General features: G+C 42.0%; 2 protein-coding genes across 3 annotated transcripts; both read right to left on the bottom strand.

Annotated features, from left to right (window-relative positions):
• Positions 1–269: 269 nt before the first annotated feature.
• On the bottom strand, positions 270–8,421 carry akap17a (A kinase (PRKA) anchor protein 17A). 2 transcript variants are annotated; one of them, XM_033613370.2, is made up of 7 exons: positions 8,290–8,421; positions 7,221–7,566; positions 6,625–6,843; positions 5,677–5,889; positions 3,811–3,959; positions 3,372–3,612; positions 270–2,720 (listed from the first exon to the last, which is right to left on the bottom strand). In XM_033613370.2, the coding sequence occupies exons 2-7, from the start codon at positions 7,557–7,559 to the stop codon at positions 1,818–1,820; spliced, it is 2,064 nt and encodes a 687-aa protein (XP_033469261.2). In that variant the 5' UTR covers positions 7,560–7,566; positions 8,290–8,421; the 3' UTR covers positions 270–1,817. The 2 variants fall into 2 exon arrangements, with proteins under 2 accessions (XP_033469261.2, XP_033469269.2); XM_033613378.2 differs by having other exon boundaries at positions 7,221–8,411.
• Positions 8,422–11,331: 2,910 nt separating this feature from the next.
• On the bottom strand, positions 11,332–19,623 carry sowahca (sosondowah ankyrin repeat domain family Ca). Its single transcript, XM_033618393.2, has 4 exons — positions 18,368–19,623; positions 17,516–17,904; positions 16,522–16,911; positions 11,332–14,688 (listed from the first exon to the last, which is right to left on the bottom strand). Exons 1-4 carry the CDS (start codon positions 18,717–18,719, stop codon positions 14,224–14,226), a joined length of 1,596 nt encoding a protein of 531 aa, XP_033474284.2. The 5' UTR covers positions 18,720–19,623; the 3' UTR covers positions 11,332–14,223.
• Between the last annotated feature and the right edge of the window lie 363 nt (positions 19,624–19,986).

Genomic DNA, 19,986 nt, shown 5'->3' with positions numbered 1-19,986 from the left:
CACGTCACATGCCTTGATGTGATTACACAGACACTAATCAGTTTGACTATCAATTATTCAGCCGCACAGTTAATTAAACCAGTGGTGTACGGACAGCACACAGCTGGAGTTGAGTAAGTTGTAACCTTGATCCTCCACACAAGGATTTAAAGAAGTAATACAAGCATCACATTTCCAAAAACTGACAATACGCACTTCATTCTGACACAGAATTTAATGAGCGAGCATGAGCGAGTGTTAAAGCAAAAAGTTAAGGTGGGAGAGCATCACAGTTTTCAGCTTGATGTTTTTATTTTAACAATTTGTATGCAAGACATGCTCTAGCAGATCATGAGCGTACAGTACACAGAAAAAATGGGCTTTGCCATGACTAGTAACAATGCTGATGTTGCAGTGTCAACAAAATATTGGACTTAAATGACCTCTCAGAAGCTGAAATAAAGCAAAGAGAACCATTTGTATAGTTAGAAGTTAGGCTAAAGAAATGTATCTGGTATCACACAGTGAACATGAAAGCAGTTACATCCTAACGTTGCATTTTTACTTGGTACTGTGCTGGTTTGACTTGAATCTCAGAAGCTACTTTCCTAAAACAATGATAAAACTTTGTGGAAAAACTGTTGGACCGATCTCAAAGCCATCACTTGTATTCAAGACCCATGAATGACAGAGGAAAGAGGGAGTACACTGCTTGTTGAGTCAGGTCCTATGTTTCATTATGTCACACAACTCATTCAAGTAATCATGTTTCCCTTTCAAAGTTTCCTCCAAAATAAAGAAATTCAAATAGAACTAAAATCAGTCTTTGCCAGCCGAAACTGGCGCTGCTTGGTTGAGCTCGGCGACAAGTCTTTTGCAGAATTCAGTCGTGTTATTTTTCCTGAGCTGCTTATCAGCAACACAGCCAATACTGAAGTCCAAGAAATATTTCAGGCAGGTGAAACAGTACTGCGAAATCAGTCAGTTTGCAGGTCAACCTAAACACAGAGGTATGTTTCCTAAAGTCTGTGGAAGTTTCACATTTGTAACGGAACAGCAGCCACTGAAAAGTCTTCATGACTCAGGCAGCCATGTGGTCTGAAAGTTTCTGAAACTGATTACATGTTGGTGCAAGATGCTGTTTTTTTCTGTAATCAGGCTACAAGTATGGGTGAACAGGCTGGTGCCACATCAAAACAAGAAACACATTTTGTTCTCTGGACTCGCCATTTTTCATAAGTCACTGTTATCCATGCACAAATACAACTTTCCTGCACAAAATGGAGGTATGAACAAGTTTCTGGGTTCACAGTGAGCCTATGATATTAGCCTTTGATTCAAATATTTATCAGTTAGCTAGTATTGTCAAAGGCCAATGTAATGACCATCAATTATTACATAATGGATCACTCATTTTGATACCCTATTATGTTCATACTTCATCAGAATTTTAGTGTACTGATGCTGATATGCCTTTCACACATGGAAAAAACATAATATTCAAGAACTCAAACCGTAAATGTGTTGCTTTATGCCATTAAACAGTTAAATGTAAACATTTTGACAAATTCACAGTTGTCAGCAGCGTTAATGTGACAGCATGAAATGTAAGAAGGAGAAAAAAAGGAGTTTATTTTAATCTCATAGGGGATTTTTTTACCTATAGCTAAGATGTTTATTTTTTGTCAAGCTCCCCTATCCTGGAGAAAACCGTTTGATGCATTGTTACATCACTTCATGAGGGGGGCAAATATATCTATACTTCTTCTGAACCTCACTGAACTTCAGGAGTAAGCCTAGATTGGGGAATATATTTATTAATAAAGTAATCGATGAGATTACCGTCGTCTGGAGTGGCTCCTGTCTCTACTGTAGCTGTGCCTCCTGTATCTTCGACTATAATGGCTGTGACTCCTCCTGTCTCTACTCTTATTGCTGGTCCTAGAGCTGCCCCTGCTGTATCTATGGTGACTGTGCCTGTGGCTCCTCCCTCTGCTGTAACTCCTTCCGCTGCTGCTCCGACTCCTGTCCTGGCTGGAGCTCGTGCTCCTGCTGCAATGGCTGTGGCTGCGCCTCCTGCTGCCCCGGCGGCTGAGGCTCCTCCTGTGACGACTGGAGCTCCTCCTGCGGTGGCTGGAGCTCCTTCTCCTCCTGCTGTAGCTGTGGGAGCGCCTCCTCCTGCCCCGGCTGTGGGAGCTCCTCTCTCTATGGGAGCGGCCCCCAGCTTGCTCCCTGCTGTGCCCGCTCCTCACCACCTCTTCCCTCCTTCCCTCTCGGTCTTTCTTCCTGTCCTCTCCTCCCCTTCTCTCCTCTGTTGCTCTGTTTTTGCCCAAAACTTGGGAGTGCATGCTGGATTTGGACACCTGCTTCTCTTTGCTCTCAGCTGCCTTCATTCCATACACCCGGCCCAGGACGCCCAGCATGACACCACCAGGATCAGAGGCCTCATCACTCGTTTCAGGGCCAGCCTGGTCCGGCGTGCCTGGAGGTCTCGTGGTTTTCCCACTGGTCTTCTTCAACAGATTGCAAAGCAGTCTCTCCCTTAGCTCCTTCTCACGGCGCTGGAGCTCCAATGCTCGCTCCTTCTCCACCTCCACCCTCCGGAGCTCCTCCTCCTGCTTGCGTCGGCAGGCCTCCAGCTGCTGAAGACGAGCAAGTTCCTCCTTCTGTCGGGCCTGCTCCTGCCGTTCCCGTTCCTCCCGTTCGGCCCTTTCTTTCTCCTGCTGCTGTTGCTTCAGGGCCTGGAGAGGAAAACAACGTAGGTACAGATGAGACCAACAAAGGTTACACAGTCTTGATGACGTGATACATGTCATCCAAGTAATTTTCTCTGCAAAACACACAAGCTCTTTATCGAGGAAACAGCTCGCCTGACTCTGTCCAAAGGTACCAAAACTATCTACCAGCACCCATAAAGCTCAATAATTCCCAGTTTTTATTTTGTTTGTTTAATCCATACAAGAAAGGAAGTGTAAAGACAACAAGTTCTGTGGTTTCACAGGAGGTCATGTACCAGACTATTTCTTTGCTTTGAGCAGTGGCTTCTTGGAGTGTTGTCTCGCCAGTTAACTTTCATCAAGAAAACGGGCCCGACATCAATAGCCCTCTTTGATGACAGACACGCCGAATAAGCTGCACTTACTGTGTTCTTTCCTGTTGAATATTTATGAGTCTAGTGAGGCTTCGAACATTAAAGCTGACCTTGCAGTGCTCTCACAGTTTGTTTAAAAAACATCTCAAGTGCAGTGTTTACTAAGGCATTAAAGTATCACATTTGTAGACCGTTACCTCAGCAGTGGTATCAAAATCAGAAGTATCATTACATACCAGATGAATGTGTGTGTATATACCCAATCAGAGGTGTACAGTGTGTCTTTGTGTAAATGCCATACCTTGGCCCTGGCCAGCAGCTCAGCAATGAGCCGTATCGACTCCAGGTTGCGCTGAGCCAGCAGCAGCCTCCTCTCCTCCATGGCGATCTTCATCTGCAGCTTCTTCTGCTCCTCCTCCTGCTGTCGCCTCACCCTCTTCAGGTTCCTCCTCTCCTCCCGCTCCCGCAGTTTCTGCTCTCGCTTTCGTAACCTCTCCTCCTTCCGCCTCTCCTTCTCCTCCTCTTCTTGCTCCTTCTGTTTCCTGAAGAAAAAGGTCAATTGTTTTTCAATATTACACTGAAAATGAATTCCCAAACACTATAAATACACAATAAAATATGAATGCACTAGAGCAACACCATGCATTGGTGGTCGCCGCCCTGATGCAGTTACATGAATCCTCTGGAGACATTTTTTATCATGAACTAGCTTTCCATTTCTCTTTTGTCCTCCATCTTACCTCTCCTCCTCCTTACGCCGCTCCTCCTCTTCCTTCTCCCGTCGTTTCTGCTCCTCTCGCTGCCTCTCCAGCTCTTGTAACTTCAGCCTCTCCATGCTCCTCCTCTTCAGAGCAAACTCACTCAGGTGCTTGCTGGTGTCGAAGGCCACCTGAGGAATTCACATATGTAGAGATAGAAAGCGTTCAAAAAGTGCTGTAATGGTAGAAAAGGTAGAGTACCTAGTAGTAAGTTTATTTTCTTGGAAGAATATTTTTTTAGTGTTGTCACTATGTTGAAATTTCTAAATTTGATATAATACCTTGAAAAAAAATATTGATATTTAATACAATTTCAATACCGAGGAAAAAACTGACATTGAGGGCATAAAATCTGAAATATTTTGAAAAAGATAAATATAACAAGTAGTGGAGAACAGCAGAATTACTTTAGTAAATGTTAACAATAAGAGAGAGCACGAGAATGCAGCTGGTACCGGTGTATTGATACTGCTGTTAATGAGTAAATCAAGACTCAACAGTCTTGTCAAAATGAGGAGCAAAATCATTTGAGTAGGTCAGATCCGGCTCTTCAAATATTTCTAACAAATGGGTGCTTACGAAGGTTTAGCTGTTCTATTTTGGCAAATCATTCCTTCCAGCGGAGGGACAGGTGGTAGAAAATATTCAGTGACATGACACTGAAATCCCCAGCACCTGTATACAGAGGTTCAATAATGTACCTTAGTACCTTGGTTAAAAGTACCTCAGTACAATACTGATCATCAGGAAGGGTTATGGGGGTCATCGTTTTCAAAATACTTCATGTCATATGCAAGCAGGCAAGATAAAGCCCTTCATGTCCAAGCAAGAGTTGGTGAGATTACAAGATGCCTTCTCTTTGTTTTTTTAATGTTATTTAGAGGTATAAACAAATACACCACCACACGCTTGTAGTGGGTCATAAATGATGACTGAGAAGGATTACTTCTGTATAAGTCTATATATTATTTTTTAGGAAAATCCTGCATAGTAAGTCTTTATGGACAGACCACACTTCTATCTCTTTTGTTCCTTGTTTCTTTGATGCAGACCCTCCTTTGCTTCTTCTACCCTGATTTAGATTCCACAGTGAAGCTTTATTCTGTGGATTAAGAGACCTGGCTCTCCCTTGCCCTCATTACCTTGGAAATAATGACGACGCAGCTTTAATTCTCATTCCACTAAAAGGTCTTAAAACTGCTATGTGTCTCTGAACAGCACAATCTAATTGCTAAAATCTGCCTATCTGTGCAATATCACTACAGCAGTTGCAATTCTCTTGTGGCCTCACGCGCAAAACAGAGGTATGCAGATATCTGATATGCCCTCAGCGATCAATCAGACCAAAAATAGCAATGTGTTACAAGAACTTTACAATCGTGATTTAAAAAGCAGAAATACAGTGTTCATGTTACAAAGTTAATCTCCCATTACCGTGTGTGTTTGCAGGTTTGATTGGCCAACACACAACCTTGCAATGCTCACTTTTTGCCTTACTGGGAAAAGAAGTCTCTTTTTAAAACTTAGTCATGAGTTAAACTCATGTTTTCTGAATGTGCTGCCTGTCAAAAGTTTGCAATGATCAATTTCTGTATCTCAGATTACATATTGAGGAACTGAAATGACTTAAGCTTAGTTACATACACCAGGTCATGAAGATTAGAAACGGAAAGCTTTCAGAAAATTATTTAACACTAAACTGCCTTTGTTCTAAGATGAAATATTTCAAAGGTTCAGCTGAATAACTGGGAAAATACATAATCATCCCTTACGGTGTTCTTGCAATTACCATTAACATGGCTAATGCAACCAACCAACCATTTTACAACCAAGAAGAGCCTGCTGTACCTTAATGTTGCAGGCCACTGCCTTTCCATCTTCTCCTTTCAGCATAAGCTTCATGCTGCGCAGAGTATCCATTGCCTTGGTGAAGCCACAGTACTCCTGGTACTGGACATAAGCCTCAAAGTTCAGATGACCCCCGAAACTGAATGTGTTGAAGTTCTTGTCCAGCATCTCCTCCCTGTATGGGTCCAGCATGGGGATGTCAACATTTCGTACCTACAATCAGAAGAGTAGCATGTTGACAAAATGCTCAGTTTCTTAATTTTGATGGTGTGACAATAAGCTATGCATGGCTTTTGTTGATTTCTTGCGATAATTAAGTGTTATCAAAGCAAATACGTTAATACAATTCTATCACTTACATGTAAAGCATACAATCACAGCTATCTCTTTGAATTACATTGTTTGAGTGAAACAAAGCTTACAAGAGTCAATACATGAAAAACCAACCAGTTTGAGGGGGGCTACAACTCTACAAAGCAGCTCCTTTCCACCCTCCTCTTCATTAGCTCACTAACAATAAGGATCAATGCTCCAAATAAACCCATAGTATTTATAAAAATGATACAGTTATACTGTAACAGCAGCCTTGTCTGTGCTAAATCAACAGGCCCCAAAACTTAAAATATGTCCTCAGTAAATTCGTCTGTATCGTTGTTCTCTTGTATCTTTTATTTACTGCTATTGTGTTTTTACTGTTACTGTAATTGTGTAAAGCACTTTGTGATTTTTATATGTGAAAGGTGCTATATAAATAAAATTTACTTACTTACTTATTTACTTGCCAAAGTTCTGCATGGTGAGTTATGTTTGCTGCGAAAGCCACATTACAATTTTTGTGTCCTACAGCCTAGTGGGACATTACCTTATTTCAAATTAATAAAAATCATAATGTGAATTCTGTGTTTAAGTTAATTACCTGTTAACATAGAAACAGAAACATTGTCCTACCTTGCCAAATGTCTGGAAGACCGCAATGAGGACCTCTTCAGAGGGTCGGTCTGGGTACGGGCTGTCCTTCTGGCTGAACCAGCGGCAAGGGAGTCCCTCCAGGTGGATGGTGTCAGGCCTCTCTCCCGGTAGAGTCTCATTCATATCCTTTGCGTCGCGGAAGAAGGAGTCCCAGTCGTGGCGTGTGGGGAAGTCCACTTTGTTCTCTACCGCACGTACCTGAGGAAAAAGAGGAAGAGGGGGGTTATTGTACATCCCAAAACTGATGTAGCCCAAAACAACAGCCCTGCAATAAGTCAATAAAGTTTTAAAAAAGGTTTTATTTAAACTCTTTTCACGGCATTTATTGAACTATATGGTCATTGTGGTGGTTGTAGTTTGTGGCACAGTTTAATTGCATTGCATTAAACTGACTGAGAGGTGTTTCTAATAATTATTCTCTACTCCAATAATATAATGAGCTGAGCAAAACATTAGCACAATGTAACTCATCCACATTACGCACTACAGCCTCAAAAATACAAATGCTGCAATCAGCAACATAGCAAACAAACTTTCATCATGGGATTTGTGGTCCTCAATTAGATCATCCTTACCTTCAGTACATCAGTAAATCCACTAAGTTTGATGCTCTTCCCATCCAGACGGCCCAGCAGGCTCTTAACCACTGTCTTGTTTTCCACCTCGCCTTCAAAGCGGATGAAGTCCATAGTGCTCTTGGAGATTCGCAGAGCTGAAAACTGCTCTGGAGCTACCATGGCCTTCACCCTCTCCATTACCTCCCAGTTGGAGATGCTCTTGCCTGGCAGCTTGAGCTGGGGCAGAGCCACACTGATGGTCATTTTGGCAATGGGTTTGAGGTACAGGTTGTACTCAGCAGAGAGACACACTGCTTCTGTAGTGTCATGGACAATGGTGGTCATTGTGGCAGACATGGGGAAGCTGCAGCGAGGTTGAGGAGACAGTGAAGACTGTTAGCACATGCTAACTATTCTTGAAATAACCCTGAATTAGCGAATTACTGTAGTTGTTTTACTATCTGTCCCCTAAGCGTTTGGTTCACTTATTATTTGTCTTCACATGGACATCACACAGGATTTGTTTATGGCACTTCAGTGCTTGTCTCACCAAACAAAAAGCCCCAAACAACCGGCTCGCTAAACAAAACAAACGTTAGCTTAGCGTTGCTATGTTGAGTTAGGTAAAGTTAGCTAATTATTCGCAACACTATCGTTGAATGTTAGCTCGTTACAAGCTAACGAAATCTTTTTGCTGATTGTTGATGTTAACCCACTGTTACTACACGCAACCAAATGTCAGCCACATTTTAATGTGTAAAGCTGTTAGCTGATTGTAGCTAACTGAGACCCCGAAGAGAGACAAACTCGAGTGCTGTTTAATGAAACAAATGACCAACGTTAGCTAGCTAATGCTAATAGACCACTTGTGAAAAACAGTATGTGTTAGCTACGTGCAAACTGTGTAGGTTAATAAAAACAGCTAACATTAATGTTATCTCTAGTTAACGTTAGGAGCCAGCTAATGTTCGTTAGCTTGAAATGTTCTGTAACTCTATAGCGCCAGCGTGTAACGTTCCAAAGTCCGAGTGCTTTCATATATAATGTTATGCTAACGTCAGCTATCACAGTTTTCACCGCCACCTACCTAACGTCAGTTAGCCTTCTGGGGGAAAAAATCGACGAACGTATTGTTCTGATTTATGGAAAGCCAAACACTGCAGGAGAAATATCATACAGAGGAAAACCCAACTACATGCCACTTCCGCATCCAGTCAACTTTGACCTCAGAAAGAAACAACGAGGTGCAGCACCGTGGTGGCGTTATTTCCGAACAGCGACACCGTGTGGGATATGTGTGTAGAAACAACAATGAGTGTGTAGGAAAAACTGGAAAAGAATAATATATGGCAGATAAAAATCGCTTAGAATCAACATTATCATGACTTTCTGGTGGTTTTGGAGTCATATAATTAGTTAAATAGAAATAACCTGTGTGTGGCCGATGGGTAACAACTGACTGCATTGCAAAAAACAGACACCCTCTGTCTAAGGAGTGGTGTACAGATTGTGAAGCCCCGTGAGGCAGTTTTGTGACTTGTGGTATTGGACAATATAAGTAAAATTTGACTTGACTTTTGCAAACTAGTATTTTATATTTTGTATCTATAATTAATTTAGATCCCTATATAGAAATCTATATTTACATTGACATTAAAGGTCCCATATTATGCCCATGTCAGGTTCATACTTGAATTTGGGGTTCCTGCTTGAACATGTTTACATGTTTTAATGTTCAAAAAACTCATTACTTTACTCACACTGTCTGCCTGAATCTTCACCTTCAGTCTGAAATGCTCTGTTTTGGTGCCTGTCTCTAAGCCCTACTCCCCAAAAAAGCCCTGTCTGCCCTGATCAGGCCCCCAGGAAAGCTGCTCAGCCTTGAAGCCAATTTTTCCTGGTGGTTACTCGTGATATTACAACAAAAAAATCCCCTGTGGGCCAAAAAGCATTGTCCCCATAGGCCATTATTGTAAAAGACAGTAAAAGACAGATCTGTAAAACTGTTGACAGGACACCTCGACCTATAGACAAGATCAATTATGATGCTTTCTATTTTGAATTTTTTGAGCCATGGAGGTTTTATACATGTAAAACTTTTCTCAAGCTGAGAAAAGTGATTTAAAAATCTGTGATCACAAAATCTATGAGCTGAACGGAACTTGCAGGTGGGGCCAGCAGGAGATACACTACTGTGCTTATTCAGTGGGCTGCATACTGCAGAAATAAACCGGGAAGCTAGAAAGCTTTTTTGGCATATGCTTCAGGCATGCAACTCCATTGGAGTGAACAGAAAGAGAAGAAGATGATATATTTTATTAATCCTGGAGGGGAAATTCAATTTTTTTCACTCTGTTTTCCTATACACTGTACACACAGTCCTGAAATACACACTATGCATTAAATGGAGAGATGTCAGAATTAAGGAACTGCCCATGGATAGGCACTCCAGGCAGTTGGAGGTTGGTGCCTTGCTCAGTGGCACCTTGGCAATGCCCAGGAGGTGAACTGGCACCTCTCCAGCTACCAGTCCACGCTCCATATTTGGTCCGGGTGGGGACTTGAGCAATGACCCTCCAGTTCCCAACCCAAGTCCCTATGGACTAAGCTACTGTCGCCCCCGATAGGTGCCATCTTGGAGTCCGGTATGTAGTTATTGTTAAAATCCAGGGCTCTGATTGGTCAGTGTTTCCGGGTCATCCACATCTGCGCTCTCTGCATGTCTGCACCGTTATTGCAGACAGGACTGCTTCATGATAAAGAGGACATAGAAATCTGACTTTTTACAATATAGGACCTTTAAAGGGCTTCTTTCTTTTCTGATGATAAGTGATAATAAATCTAGTTAAGCACTGTACAGTAACACAATAAAACATGAACATCTCTAAGGGGGACGAACACTTTGTGTATTCACTGTATGCCACAAAACAACAGAACATCAGGATGACTGCACATTTGTTACTAAGTGGATGGTTATTTGGCACTGTTAGTCACTGGGTAGGCTTTGTGCGACTGTCATCATCGCTCTGGTAACTGTTTGGGGAGAGAGTGAGAGATGGGGATAGATTAGACATGGATTAGTCCAAAAGCAGAGGCCCCGGGGCAAAAAAGTTGGCACAGTTTCCCTGAAAAGATGGCAGAGGAATTTACATAATAGGCATTACTCCCTTCACTTTGTATGTAGGTCAGTAGCTGCAGTCAGACGGCCTCGCTGCTCCATCCCGATCAGCAGTCATCTAACAGATAGGCTGCCTAAGGCGACTAGACTCCAAAGCTACTGGCCCAGGAATAAAAGCTCAGCCCTTCAGTGAACTCTATAAATCTTGTGTGACTGGACGATGAGGGCAATAGCAGAGATCAGAGAACCATCAAAAGAGCAGAGTCCGACTCAAGTGTATGTGCATTCACACAAGCAGTACGTTTGATTATAACGACTGTACACATGTAATCCTACTTTTACATGGCTGATTTGTTCTGCTCAACATGAAGTAGAGAACAGTCCCAGATGTCTGCTGTGTCAGAGCAGCAGTTATCTCTCCAGTCCCAGATGCTAATACATTGGCTGCAAATGCACTATATCTCTCTCTCTCAAATAAAAGCTACATATGTAATATGCTAATTAAACTTTGAAAAGTCTATATTTGCAGTTCAAATGGTTGTGAATTTGCATTTTATGAAAGACATTGACCCAAACTAGACCAGATCTTAAAGGTCAAATCAGATCATTAAAGTGTCATTAATCTTGTGTGGTCTAACAATAGAAGTACACACATAAATACACACACAGCAGGTGCAGAACGAGGGCTGGCTGTGAATATATTGGGCGCAGTGTTACAGGGGCAGCTTGTGGACAGGAAGCCGTGGATGTACTGTAAATGGTGGCACAGGGGGTCATCAGATCATCAATTATTCAGCACCACCAGACAGGGACAATCACTTGGTGTCAGCAGGCCGGCAAACAAAATAGCCTGCTTAACAAGTCTGGTCCATCCTGACTCCAGTATTCATGACTGAATATGACAACTCTGACCACCATTCGTCGAATTCCTTGTACTGATTTGACGTCCCTGCATATTCTGTATATTTGTTTGCCTTGAACAACAGTGACATACTGTAACAGGACACTGACTTCAGTTTTATGCAAACCATTATTGCTTTATTTCAAGGATGAGAAATGAAGACAAACACTACAATGGCTCAGTAACAGTGTATTTGCACCACGTAAGAACTTCACAGTATTCCACAAAGACGACAGACACGACAAAAACATTAACAGTGCACAAAATTTACATTTACCCTATTCATGCATGTAAAAAAAGTGACATCAAGGTGGGTTCGTACGATACATTTCTACATCGGAAGAGTCAACTGTACAGTTACATGAAGCCCTACGATTTGAGTACAAATGCTACAAAATACTAAGGGTACATTCATGAAATCTAGGATGTGTCATCGATCCAATTAACAGATATAAGCAAGGTTCACACGTTTTGGAAAACAGTCAAAAAGTCAATGTGCTTCTCGGCTAAACATAGAGCTTATTCTGGTCTAGACTCTTCACTATCCACAGATGATGCAGACATGATCAGCAAATGATTGTGTACATGCAAGGTTAGAGCAATACAGGAGGCAGATACAAGCAATGTATTAAATATAAAATATGGTCCAGCGGGATAAAGTGGATATAAATCAGTTTGTATCATTGGATAATTACTGTACTGTCGAACCAATCAGTAATGTGCAGCAGAAAGATCTAAACATGAATAACTTTTCAGTAGATTAAAATCTGGACACGAGCCAAAACTGCATGAAAAAGTGTATCTATATGATTTTTAGAGTAATGTTTCTGATATAAATGGTAAATATAATACATTTTAAGAAATGGATATTTGCACAAAGCACATCAATCTACTATCAGAGGCCCATACGGCTTAAACTCTGCCACAAAAAGCAATGAAACAATGAGTGAACCAGGCTCAGAGGATTTGAGGTACATTATAGTCAGTAGAAAAACTACAGTTCCCTGTGCTTCTATCCTGTGAAACAGCCCCACTGCGTAACTGATCAGTGTCTTTAAAGTACTGGTGTCTAACTAAAGCCATGGCAGTCTTGTTTTGGTGTCAACTGACCAACTAAGGTGAAAGGTATAGGGTAAATTACATACTCTTATTTGTCCTTTTATATATACAGTGCATTATACATCCAAAGGTGTTATCACCTGATCGCCCTTATACATCGTGAAAACAATATTAAAAAGGGACTGTTTTGGTGCAAGTTGCTCAGTGTTGGAGATATCGGCTATATATAATGGAGCTAGATGGCACTCAAAGTTTGTGGTGCTCAAAGTGCCAAAAAATTAATGTCTCTTTTCAAGAAATTGTGACCTAGTTACTCAAGATAATCCACAGACCTTGTTGTGAGCAGATCATGTTGGAACTATTTTGTTTCCTACCGAACTACACCCGCTAACTGTATCGCTGCCCATAAGGAAGCTTGCATCTACTGCTAGCTCATCTAGCACCACTAAGCTAGCTAACGTTACAGCTCAGCCGAAGAGGATGCAAATAATGTTTCTAGCGCTGTCTCAAGCACAAGACTACCTCCATGAGTAGATGCACTCTTCCTTCTGCAGTTTGCTTCCTGTGCTTTATTTTAAGCAACCAGGTTATGATTTCTGGAAAGAGACATTGCTGTTGAGTTTTTCAAATGCTTTTTGTTCCTGGCAGTTTGAGCACCACAACCTGAGTGCCATTTGGTTAAATAAAGTGCTCCAGGGAGTCTTAAACTCTGAAATGAGTTAGCATTTTTGCACTCCCAGTTCAATGTTCTCAAAGTCAGTGGGTTTTTGGTTAGATGCCTGAAATAAAGTCGTTAACAAAAGTTTCAGAGACTTTCACGGTTTGTTCTATGGCATTAATACATCAAAAAATACCCTACTCTTGGATTTTGAAGCTTCTATGTCTTCTGTGACTACAGAACATCATCAAGCCGAACACAGCTTTACAGCCTCACTGTGGTAGGGATGTTATGTCACACGACCGCTCTGTCGAGGGAACCAGGGCTATGCTAACTTCTGTGTCGGCCTACAGAAAAACATCATCCCTGGATCACTCTGTTATATTTGAGTCAATAACTCCAACGCTAAGCAACTCACACCAAACCAATCTAGACTGATAAGCAGCACCACAGCTAAGAGGAAAATAACGTAAGTATGACATGGGGTCAATAACAGCTGACATGGTTTTAGTCCGAGCAGTTTCCTCCCATAATCACAAACTATCTTCAAAGTGACAAGTGCAAACATGACAACTGTACACGGTTTAGACATACAAGAATTCTGTGGTTACAACAGTCTGAATACTAAAAATCTGGTACTTAAAAATAACAATTCACAATTACAGAAATGTATTTGAAAAACCAGCACCACCCAATCAAAGGAGGTTGAGATATAGAAAATTTGCTCTATGAATATATTAATTTACTCTGCAAACAAAAACAAGACTCTGGATAAACTGTGTGAAATCAAACCTAAGTGCTATTTTCAAAACCCCCTCACCACTGTGAGTCAAATCTAAAGTGAAAACCTGATACAATCCTGCCTGGTGCTTTTGCATTTGTGTGAACATTGTTCGAGTGTTAAATAACAATAAAAAACGGGTGTAATGTTAGCTACCTGCTCTAAAACAGAGCCTAAACACATAGAAAAACCTACAAAAAAACTAACTCAAAAGCAATTCACAGAACAATAGTTCAGTTTTAACTTAATGAATTGTTGTGGCAAATAAAACGCTACATGAACTGTGACCTACCCTCAGTGATCAATATCAGCCTAACAACTGCAACAGGAACAAAAATAAGTCCTATAATAAAACTTAAAAATCAGTTTGACACTCTAAATTAGGATTTGTGCGGTTAATTTTGGTCACGTAAATGTCCGACCTGTCAGCTTATAAAGGTGAGTAAACTGTATTTTGTAAATCAACACACGTCACGCTGGTTAATATTTCAGAGTTGTGTAACTTCATCCAAACAGGTTGGACAGTGGTCGGGTTCGGAGAGGGCTGCTGGGGAGCTCCTCTCCTCTCCCCACCTCCCCCGTGTCCCTGAAGGAGGCACTGTGGATGATCTGGGCCCGGTGGCGTCCTCGGTGCAGTCGGGCATTCAGCCGGCTCAGAGACGACTTCCTCTGCATCCCCCCCTTTGTCCTCCCGGTCATGATTCCCTCCTCTGCCGCCTCAGCGGGTGGGTTGAGGAGCCTCAGTGGGTTCAGATTGCCCTGGAGGACTCTGGGAAACCGCCAGCTGCGCCCTCCGCCACTGCTGCCGTTGGTGTTTTCGTTGTCGGACTCAGCTCCCGGTGAGGTGACCACGCCCTCCTCCTGCAGGTCAGCAGCAAGCGGCGGGGACAGGTACTGGATGGCTCGCCTCCCGCTGTAGTCTCGAGCCTCAGGGTCCGCCTCCCAGTCTGACAGCAACACACGGACCACCTGCACACAGTACAGGGAAGATTCACATACTGGCATCTACACAGAATGTACCAGTGCTTTAATGCATAAGAAATCTGATAGAAATAAATAAATACATTTACATCATGTGACTGTCTCATCAAGAATCAGGCATGTCAACATTAGGACACTTGTGTTTTCTCTGCTGCCATCTTGTCCGTCTTGATCAGTCAACTTAGGGCTGGGCAATACACTGATATTATATCATATATTATATCCTGATACTAGACTAGATACCATCTTATATTTTGCATATTCTGGTTTTGAAGTATGCATTACAGTCATGTGATGTCATTTTGCAGACTGTTCTAGCTACGCTATTATTTGCATTTTCCCACTAAGACATTATATCTGCATTCCTGATAATTATTTATCTAAAATCTCATTGTGTAAATAATGTGTGACAGCACCAAAAGTCAACACTACAAAATCGCTGCACTATCGATATCAAATATTTGGTCAAAAATACCTCGATATTTATCTGTGGAATAGAAGCTGGTTGTTCTTTTGTCATATTGTACTTGGGCAAAACCCCAGACAATCTCATGACCCAGGTCAAATACCTTTATAAAATATTTTTGGCCAAGAGCAAGAACGCTATCTCACAGAGGTGGCTACAGGCAAGCCCCCATTCAAAGGACGACTGGATTGCAATTACTGACGAAATTCACCATTTGGAGAAAATCCCCTTTTCTCTAAGACTGCGACTTGATCAATATAAAAGACTGGAAAAAATGGACCATATACACAAAGGGATGTAACCTATTGACTGCTTAGTTGAAAAGCCTGTTCTGTATCATTGTGTGGCTCTTACCAACCCCCCACAACTTTTTTCCTCTTTCCCTTCGACCTGAAGACACTAATAAAAATAAAATTATTAAATACATATCTCAAAGTCATGCTTATTGTGTGTTTGTTTTTCCATATTTAGTATTGTCTTATTTGTTGGTTGGTATGTACTGTACTATTTTGTGCATATTCATCATACTGTCTATATGATTTTTGGGGATTTTCTTATTTTATTTATCATTTTAGGATATGTCGTATTAAATTTTAAGGATGCCTTTTTATTGTCTGGCCAGTGACAACAAATGAAGTTAGACTTTTAGTCTGACTGACTCATTTTTAATTTTGCCTGTCCAAACAAAACAAAGTTCACTGTCATAATATAAGCCAAACTACAAGAATTTGTTTTTTTCTTCCTGTGTTTTTGTAACAAAATTCCATTCTTTTACCTTCCTGGAATATTTGCTTTAAAAGTTAACGTCCGGAAAAGGTTTTTCCTTTGACTGTATCCAGTCTTTTCCTATGGCCAGAGCACAGCCTGCACATTTTCCTGTTGAATCCCCACCTAAGCCTGTTACTGGTCAAACTTTCTGTGTAGATATTTCTATCCTTTTTTGGAACTAAAAGCACATAGTGGACTCAAAATGCCTTCCAAAACGTCCCATTCAGGAAGCCATTACTTGGCAGACAGGTTGTCGGACTGTTGCTGTCATTTTAGGAAACAGTCTTTCAGCGGACTGTGTTTAAGATTAAATTAATAGTGAGAGAAAGTCTTCTGTGCAAGAAAAGAGGTTTTCATAGACAAAGTTAGGAGTATAAATGATAATATACGATATTTTCAACTAAATTTTGTGTAAAAAAACCCAACAAATTAAGTTAGTTAATTGTTTTTCTAGATGATTCACTTTGTTTTGAGTAGGAGCTTTAATGATTCCAGCCAGCAGACACAGCAGATACATTCATCTGCTGCCTCACTGAGCAGGTGTAACACACGACACCCTCGCTACCACCACCATCTACGCCACCCACCTGTGTGTGTCCATGCATGGCTGCCAAGTGTAGCGGTGTGTATCCAGCACTTGATCTCACGTTTACATTCACGGGTATAGTGTTCTCCTTGGCAAAGGCCAGCAGCTGGGAGAGCAGCTCTGCTTTGCCCTGCTTTGCTGCCCAGTGCAGGCAGGTGAAGCCCGTCACAAAGTCTCTCTTGGCCACGAGGCTGGGTTCGACACTGAGCAGGGGCTGCAGGCTTTCCCACAGGCCGTCTGAGGCGCACAGCATCCACTCGTGTTCCAGCGGGTCAAGGGTCACTGAGGCACAGTCCTCATCGGTGGCTGAAGAGAGGAGCGATGTCGAATCTCCGTCGCTCCTCACTGAGTCTCGGAGGCGTGAACCACGGTTGATCAAAGACCTCCGAACCTACAACATAGGAGTAAAAAAGCATACAGACATGCAATGTAAACATTAATTTTGAAATGGTCCATTTTGCTGCTTATTGCTTTCTGATGATCCCCAATAGGAGGTCAGAGGTCACCCTGCCTATGAGTTAAGGCAGGATAGATTACATCATAGTGTCTCTCAGTTACATAAGACAGACAGCAGCTGCTATGGAGTCACTCTTCATGAATATTGCATTTCTTGTAACACTCCAAATGCTTGGGCTCTATGCCACACTGCAAGTTACACCACAGCAAAGGCAGGGAAACCTGCTTAATGTCATTTATGGACAACTGAGTGCCAGTCAGGTTTTGAAGCACACCCAAAGGTGAACACCTGACATTACTGCTTTAGGTGTGGCCAAACTTACAACTGAATCAAAAGCAGTACAGTAGCATTTTTCTATTATATGTGAATCAATGATTTGTACAGTTATCTTGGGGCTTTAATTGTGCTTGTTTTAAGTCATATGCCCTGTAGGGAGCTTTGTTAAGCTGCCATACAAATAAAATCATGCCTTATAATAATAATAATAATAAACTACTCTAAAGCCTTTTTCACGCCAGAGACAAACACAGTATCCTACCTGAGGAGAGCTACTCATCATCAGCTCTATGAAGTTCCTGCGACTTCCCTTGGGTGTGTTGATATCTCCGAGTGTTTCCAGCCCTTCCAAGGCGCTGTCCTCAGATAGGCAGCTGCTCAACATGGCCCGCTGCGACCCTTTGGAAATCCTGCGTGCCCCTCTCACCTGCTGGCTGTGGGACCCCGCGGGGTGAGCCTGGTCAAGATCTGCAATCCCAATGACTGGGGCTGACTCTCGCCTTCTCCTGTCCCTCAGCTTTACCTCCCCTCCTCCACCAGAGGTAGGAGTCGCTGTGTTGGTTTTATTATTCTGGGAGGGGGCTGCAGGTTCCCCGTTGCCATTTGAGTGTTTGGCATTGTCCAGGCTGGCAGCCAGTGGGCTGGACGGTGCTGTGGAAACATTGAGCATGTTTTTGGTATTGTTATCCAGCTCTGACACTGTGTGATGGAGTCTATAAGGCACTATGGTTTCCTGAATTGACTCCAAAGTGGTGGTCTTGTTATCTTTTTGTGATTTTTGGCAAGACAGAGTCCAAATTAAAGCTCACTGTGTTGAGATGACTTCAGTCTCAGTCAGTATGGTAGTTATTTGCATTTCAAAGCAATGGGAAAACAATGACACTTGATAATATTGTGGCTATTCAGAGGGCCGAAGCAAGACAATGCAATCTAAGCAAAAACATAAATCAATGGACATTACGTCACTCACTGCACAAATAAACAAACACTGTGGCTTAGATAATGAAGCAGGGTTTTACATGTGTATAAATAATATCTAAACAAATAAATCATGGACAACAATGGTCACACAGGTAAGAACAACAACACATGGTGGATGGGTGCTGTCCCTCACCTGTTTGGTCTCTGTTGTCAGGGATGCTGTTGACATAGTTGTTGTCCAGTGTCTCCTGGATATTCCCGTTACACTCCGCGTGATCGTGGCCGCCCGTGTCCGCACGCATCACCGACTCCGTGCTGCCTTCACTGTTCAAACAAACAAATTTCACGCCGTTCTCCACCTTCACGAAGCCCACGTTGTCCACGATACGTGTGAGCACCTCGCGATCCACCCCTTCCTCCAGCTGCTCGTTTTGGCCCGACACTGATAGGAAATGATCGATCAGCTCCATCTGTTGGACCCTCCCTCCTCTCTCCATCAGGAACTCCTGCACGGCTTGCTCCGTGCACCGGGACGCCATCATCATCCTGAACGACCCGAATAGAGGCGCAGAGATAGCGGGATAAGTTGCACGAGGATGTTTTCAAAATGAGTCCACGTTCATGCTGCTGTCATTCACTTAGGTGGCAGACGACGGATGACAGCATCTTCTTCTTGTTCTCCTCTCCTCCATGGGGAGTGTCGGGCTGTGGCAGATAGGGGTCGCACGTAGCTGTGGAGCGACCATGCAAACAGACTCACCACTGCAAAAATCGTGCTGCGTTCCAGTGCCCCTCGTAAACTTAGACTTTAATTACTGTGAAGTCGACCATGCCGTTAAAGCGGTCAAATTTTGGAAAATGCGGTTTTATTTTAAGTGTCGACTGAGCCGTGATGGCGTGAGGAAGAAGAGGAAATATAATTAGGGCCTGAACTGGATGACTTTTTCCCATTCAGATCTGTGATAGCTAACTAAAACCTGATGATATTCTATTTAAGTGGAAATGCATGCAATTTTGTTGACTTACATCATAGACTGCACATGGTGACCACACTCAGGACAAATGCGTTAAAATTCACTAAAATATAGGCTATAAAAGTGAGTAATGTGGGTTACATAATACTAAGATAATACAATGCAAAGGAGCCCTATGATAGCTATCAGCCCTGTGAAATACATCTCATTTAGAGACTGTTCGTTACTTATGAGGAGGGAGGGACGGTGCAAAAAGGAGGAGGCATGTCAAATCATTTTTTAAGCACTGGGGAGGGACTTCTTTATTTTATTATTTATTTATTTTGGTTGGTTAAGGGGAGGGGCATGCTAATTTAAATGGTTGCATTCTGTTTTTATTTTACCACCAATTTTGAAAAACACGCCTACCAAACCTGTGTGTTTTCTTTTAAAATCACCCAATTGATCATAGCCAGAAACTGGAACAACAGAAATTATTGTTGGATTTTCCAGTTTCCGACAGTCCTTGGACAAACCTTATGTCCAAAAAAAAAAAAAAAAAAAAATCTAAAGTAAAAAAACAGTCATTTTGATGAAATATCACTATTTTAAGAAATAGTGGTATTTCATCAAAATCACTTTATTTTATATGTTATTTAAAATTTGGCAAAAATAAAATGTTTGCACTAACTAACCAGCATCTGCAACAAGTGTTAAACCAAAGCTTTTTTAACTCCAGGATTTTGTCTTCAACTTTTACCGTTCAAACATCAAAGCGTAAAAATCTTTTCTAGTCTAAAATCTAATTCATGGTGGAAGAAGGGTCATGCGTTTTGCACCCATCACTTGGGGAGAAAGA

Source organism: Epinephelus lanceolatus, chromosome 14, assembly GCF_041903045.1.
Source record: "Epinephelus lanceolatus isolate andai-2023 chromosome 14, ASM4190304v1, whole genome shotgun sequence".
Taxonomy (NCBI): domain Eukaryota; kingdom Metazoa; phylum Chordata; class Actinopteri; order Perciformes; family Serranidae; genus Epinephelus; species Epinephelus lanceolatus.
Note: the sequence above shows the minus strand (reverse complement) of the source record. Positions and strands in the feature narration are given on the sequence as shown.

What these genes read in the sequence shown, in the direction of transcription:
- akap17a (XM_033613370.2), bottom strand. Translation starts at nt 7,559, where the DNA reads ATGTCTGCCACAATGACCACCATTGTCCATGACACTACAGAAGCAGTG. An exon ending in GATTTACTGATGTACTGAAG is followed by an intron (nt 6,844 to 7,220) that starts GTAAGGATGATC and finishes CTTTTTCCTCAG; the next exon opens with GTACGTGCGGTAGAGAACAA. An exon ending in CAGTGGCCTGCAACATTAAG is followed by an intron (nt 3,960 to 5,676) that starts GTACAGCAGGCT and finishes TGAATTCCTCAG; the next exon opens with GTGGCCTTCGACACCAGCAA.
- sowahca (XM_033618393.2), bottom strand. Translation starts at nt 18,719, where the DNA reads ATGATGATGGCGTCCCGGTGCACGGAGCAAGCCGTGCAGGAGTTCCTG. An exon ending in TGATGAGTAGCTCTCCTCAG is followed by an intron (nt 16,912 to 17,515) that starts GTAGGATACTGT and finishes CCTATGTTGTAG; the next exon opens with GTTCGGAGGTCTTTGATCAA. An exon ending in CCATGCATGGACACACACAG is followed by an intron (nt 14,689 to 16,521) that starts GTGGGTGGCGTA and finishes TACTGTGTGCAG; the next exon opens with GTGGTCCGTGTGTTGCTGTC.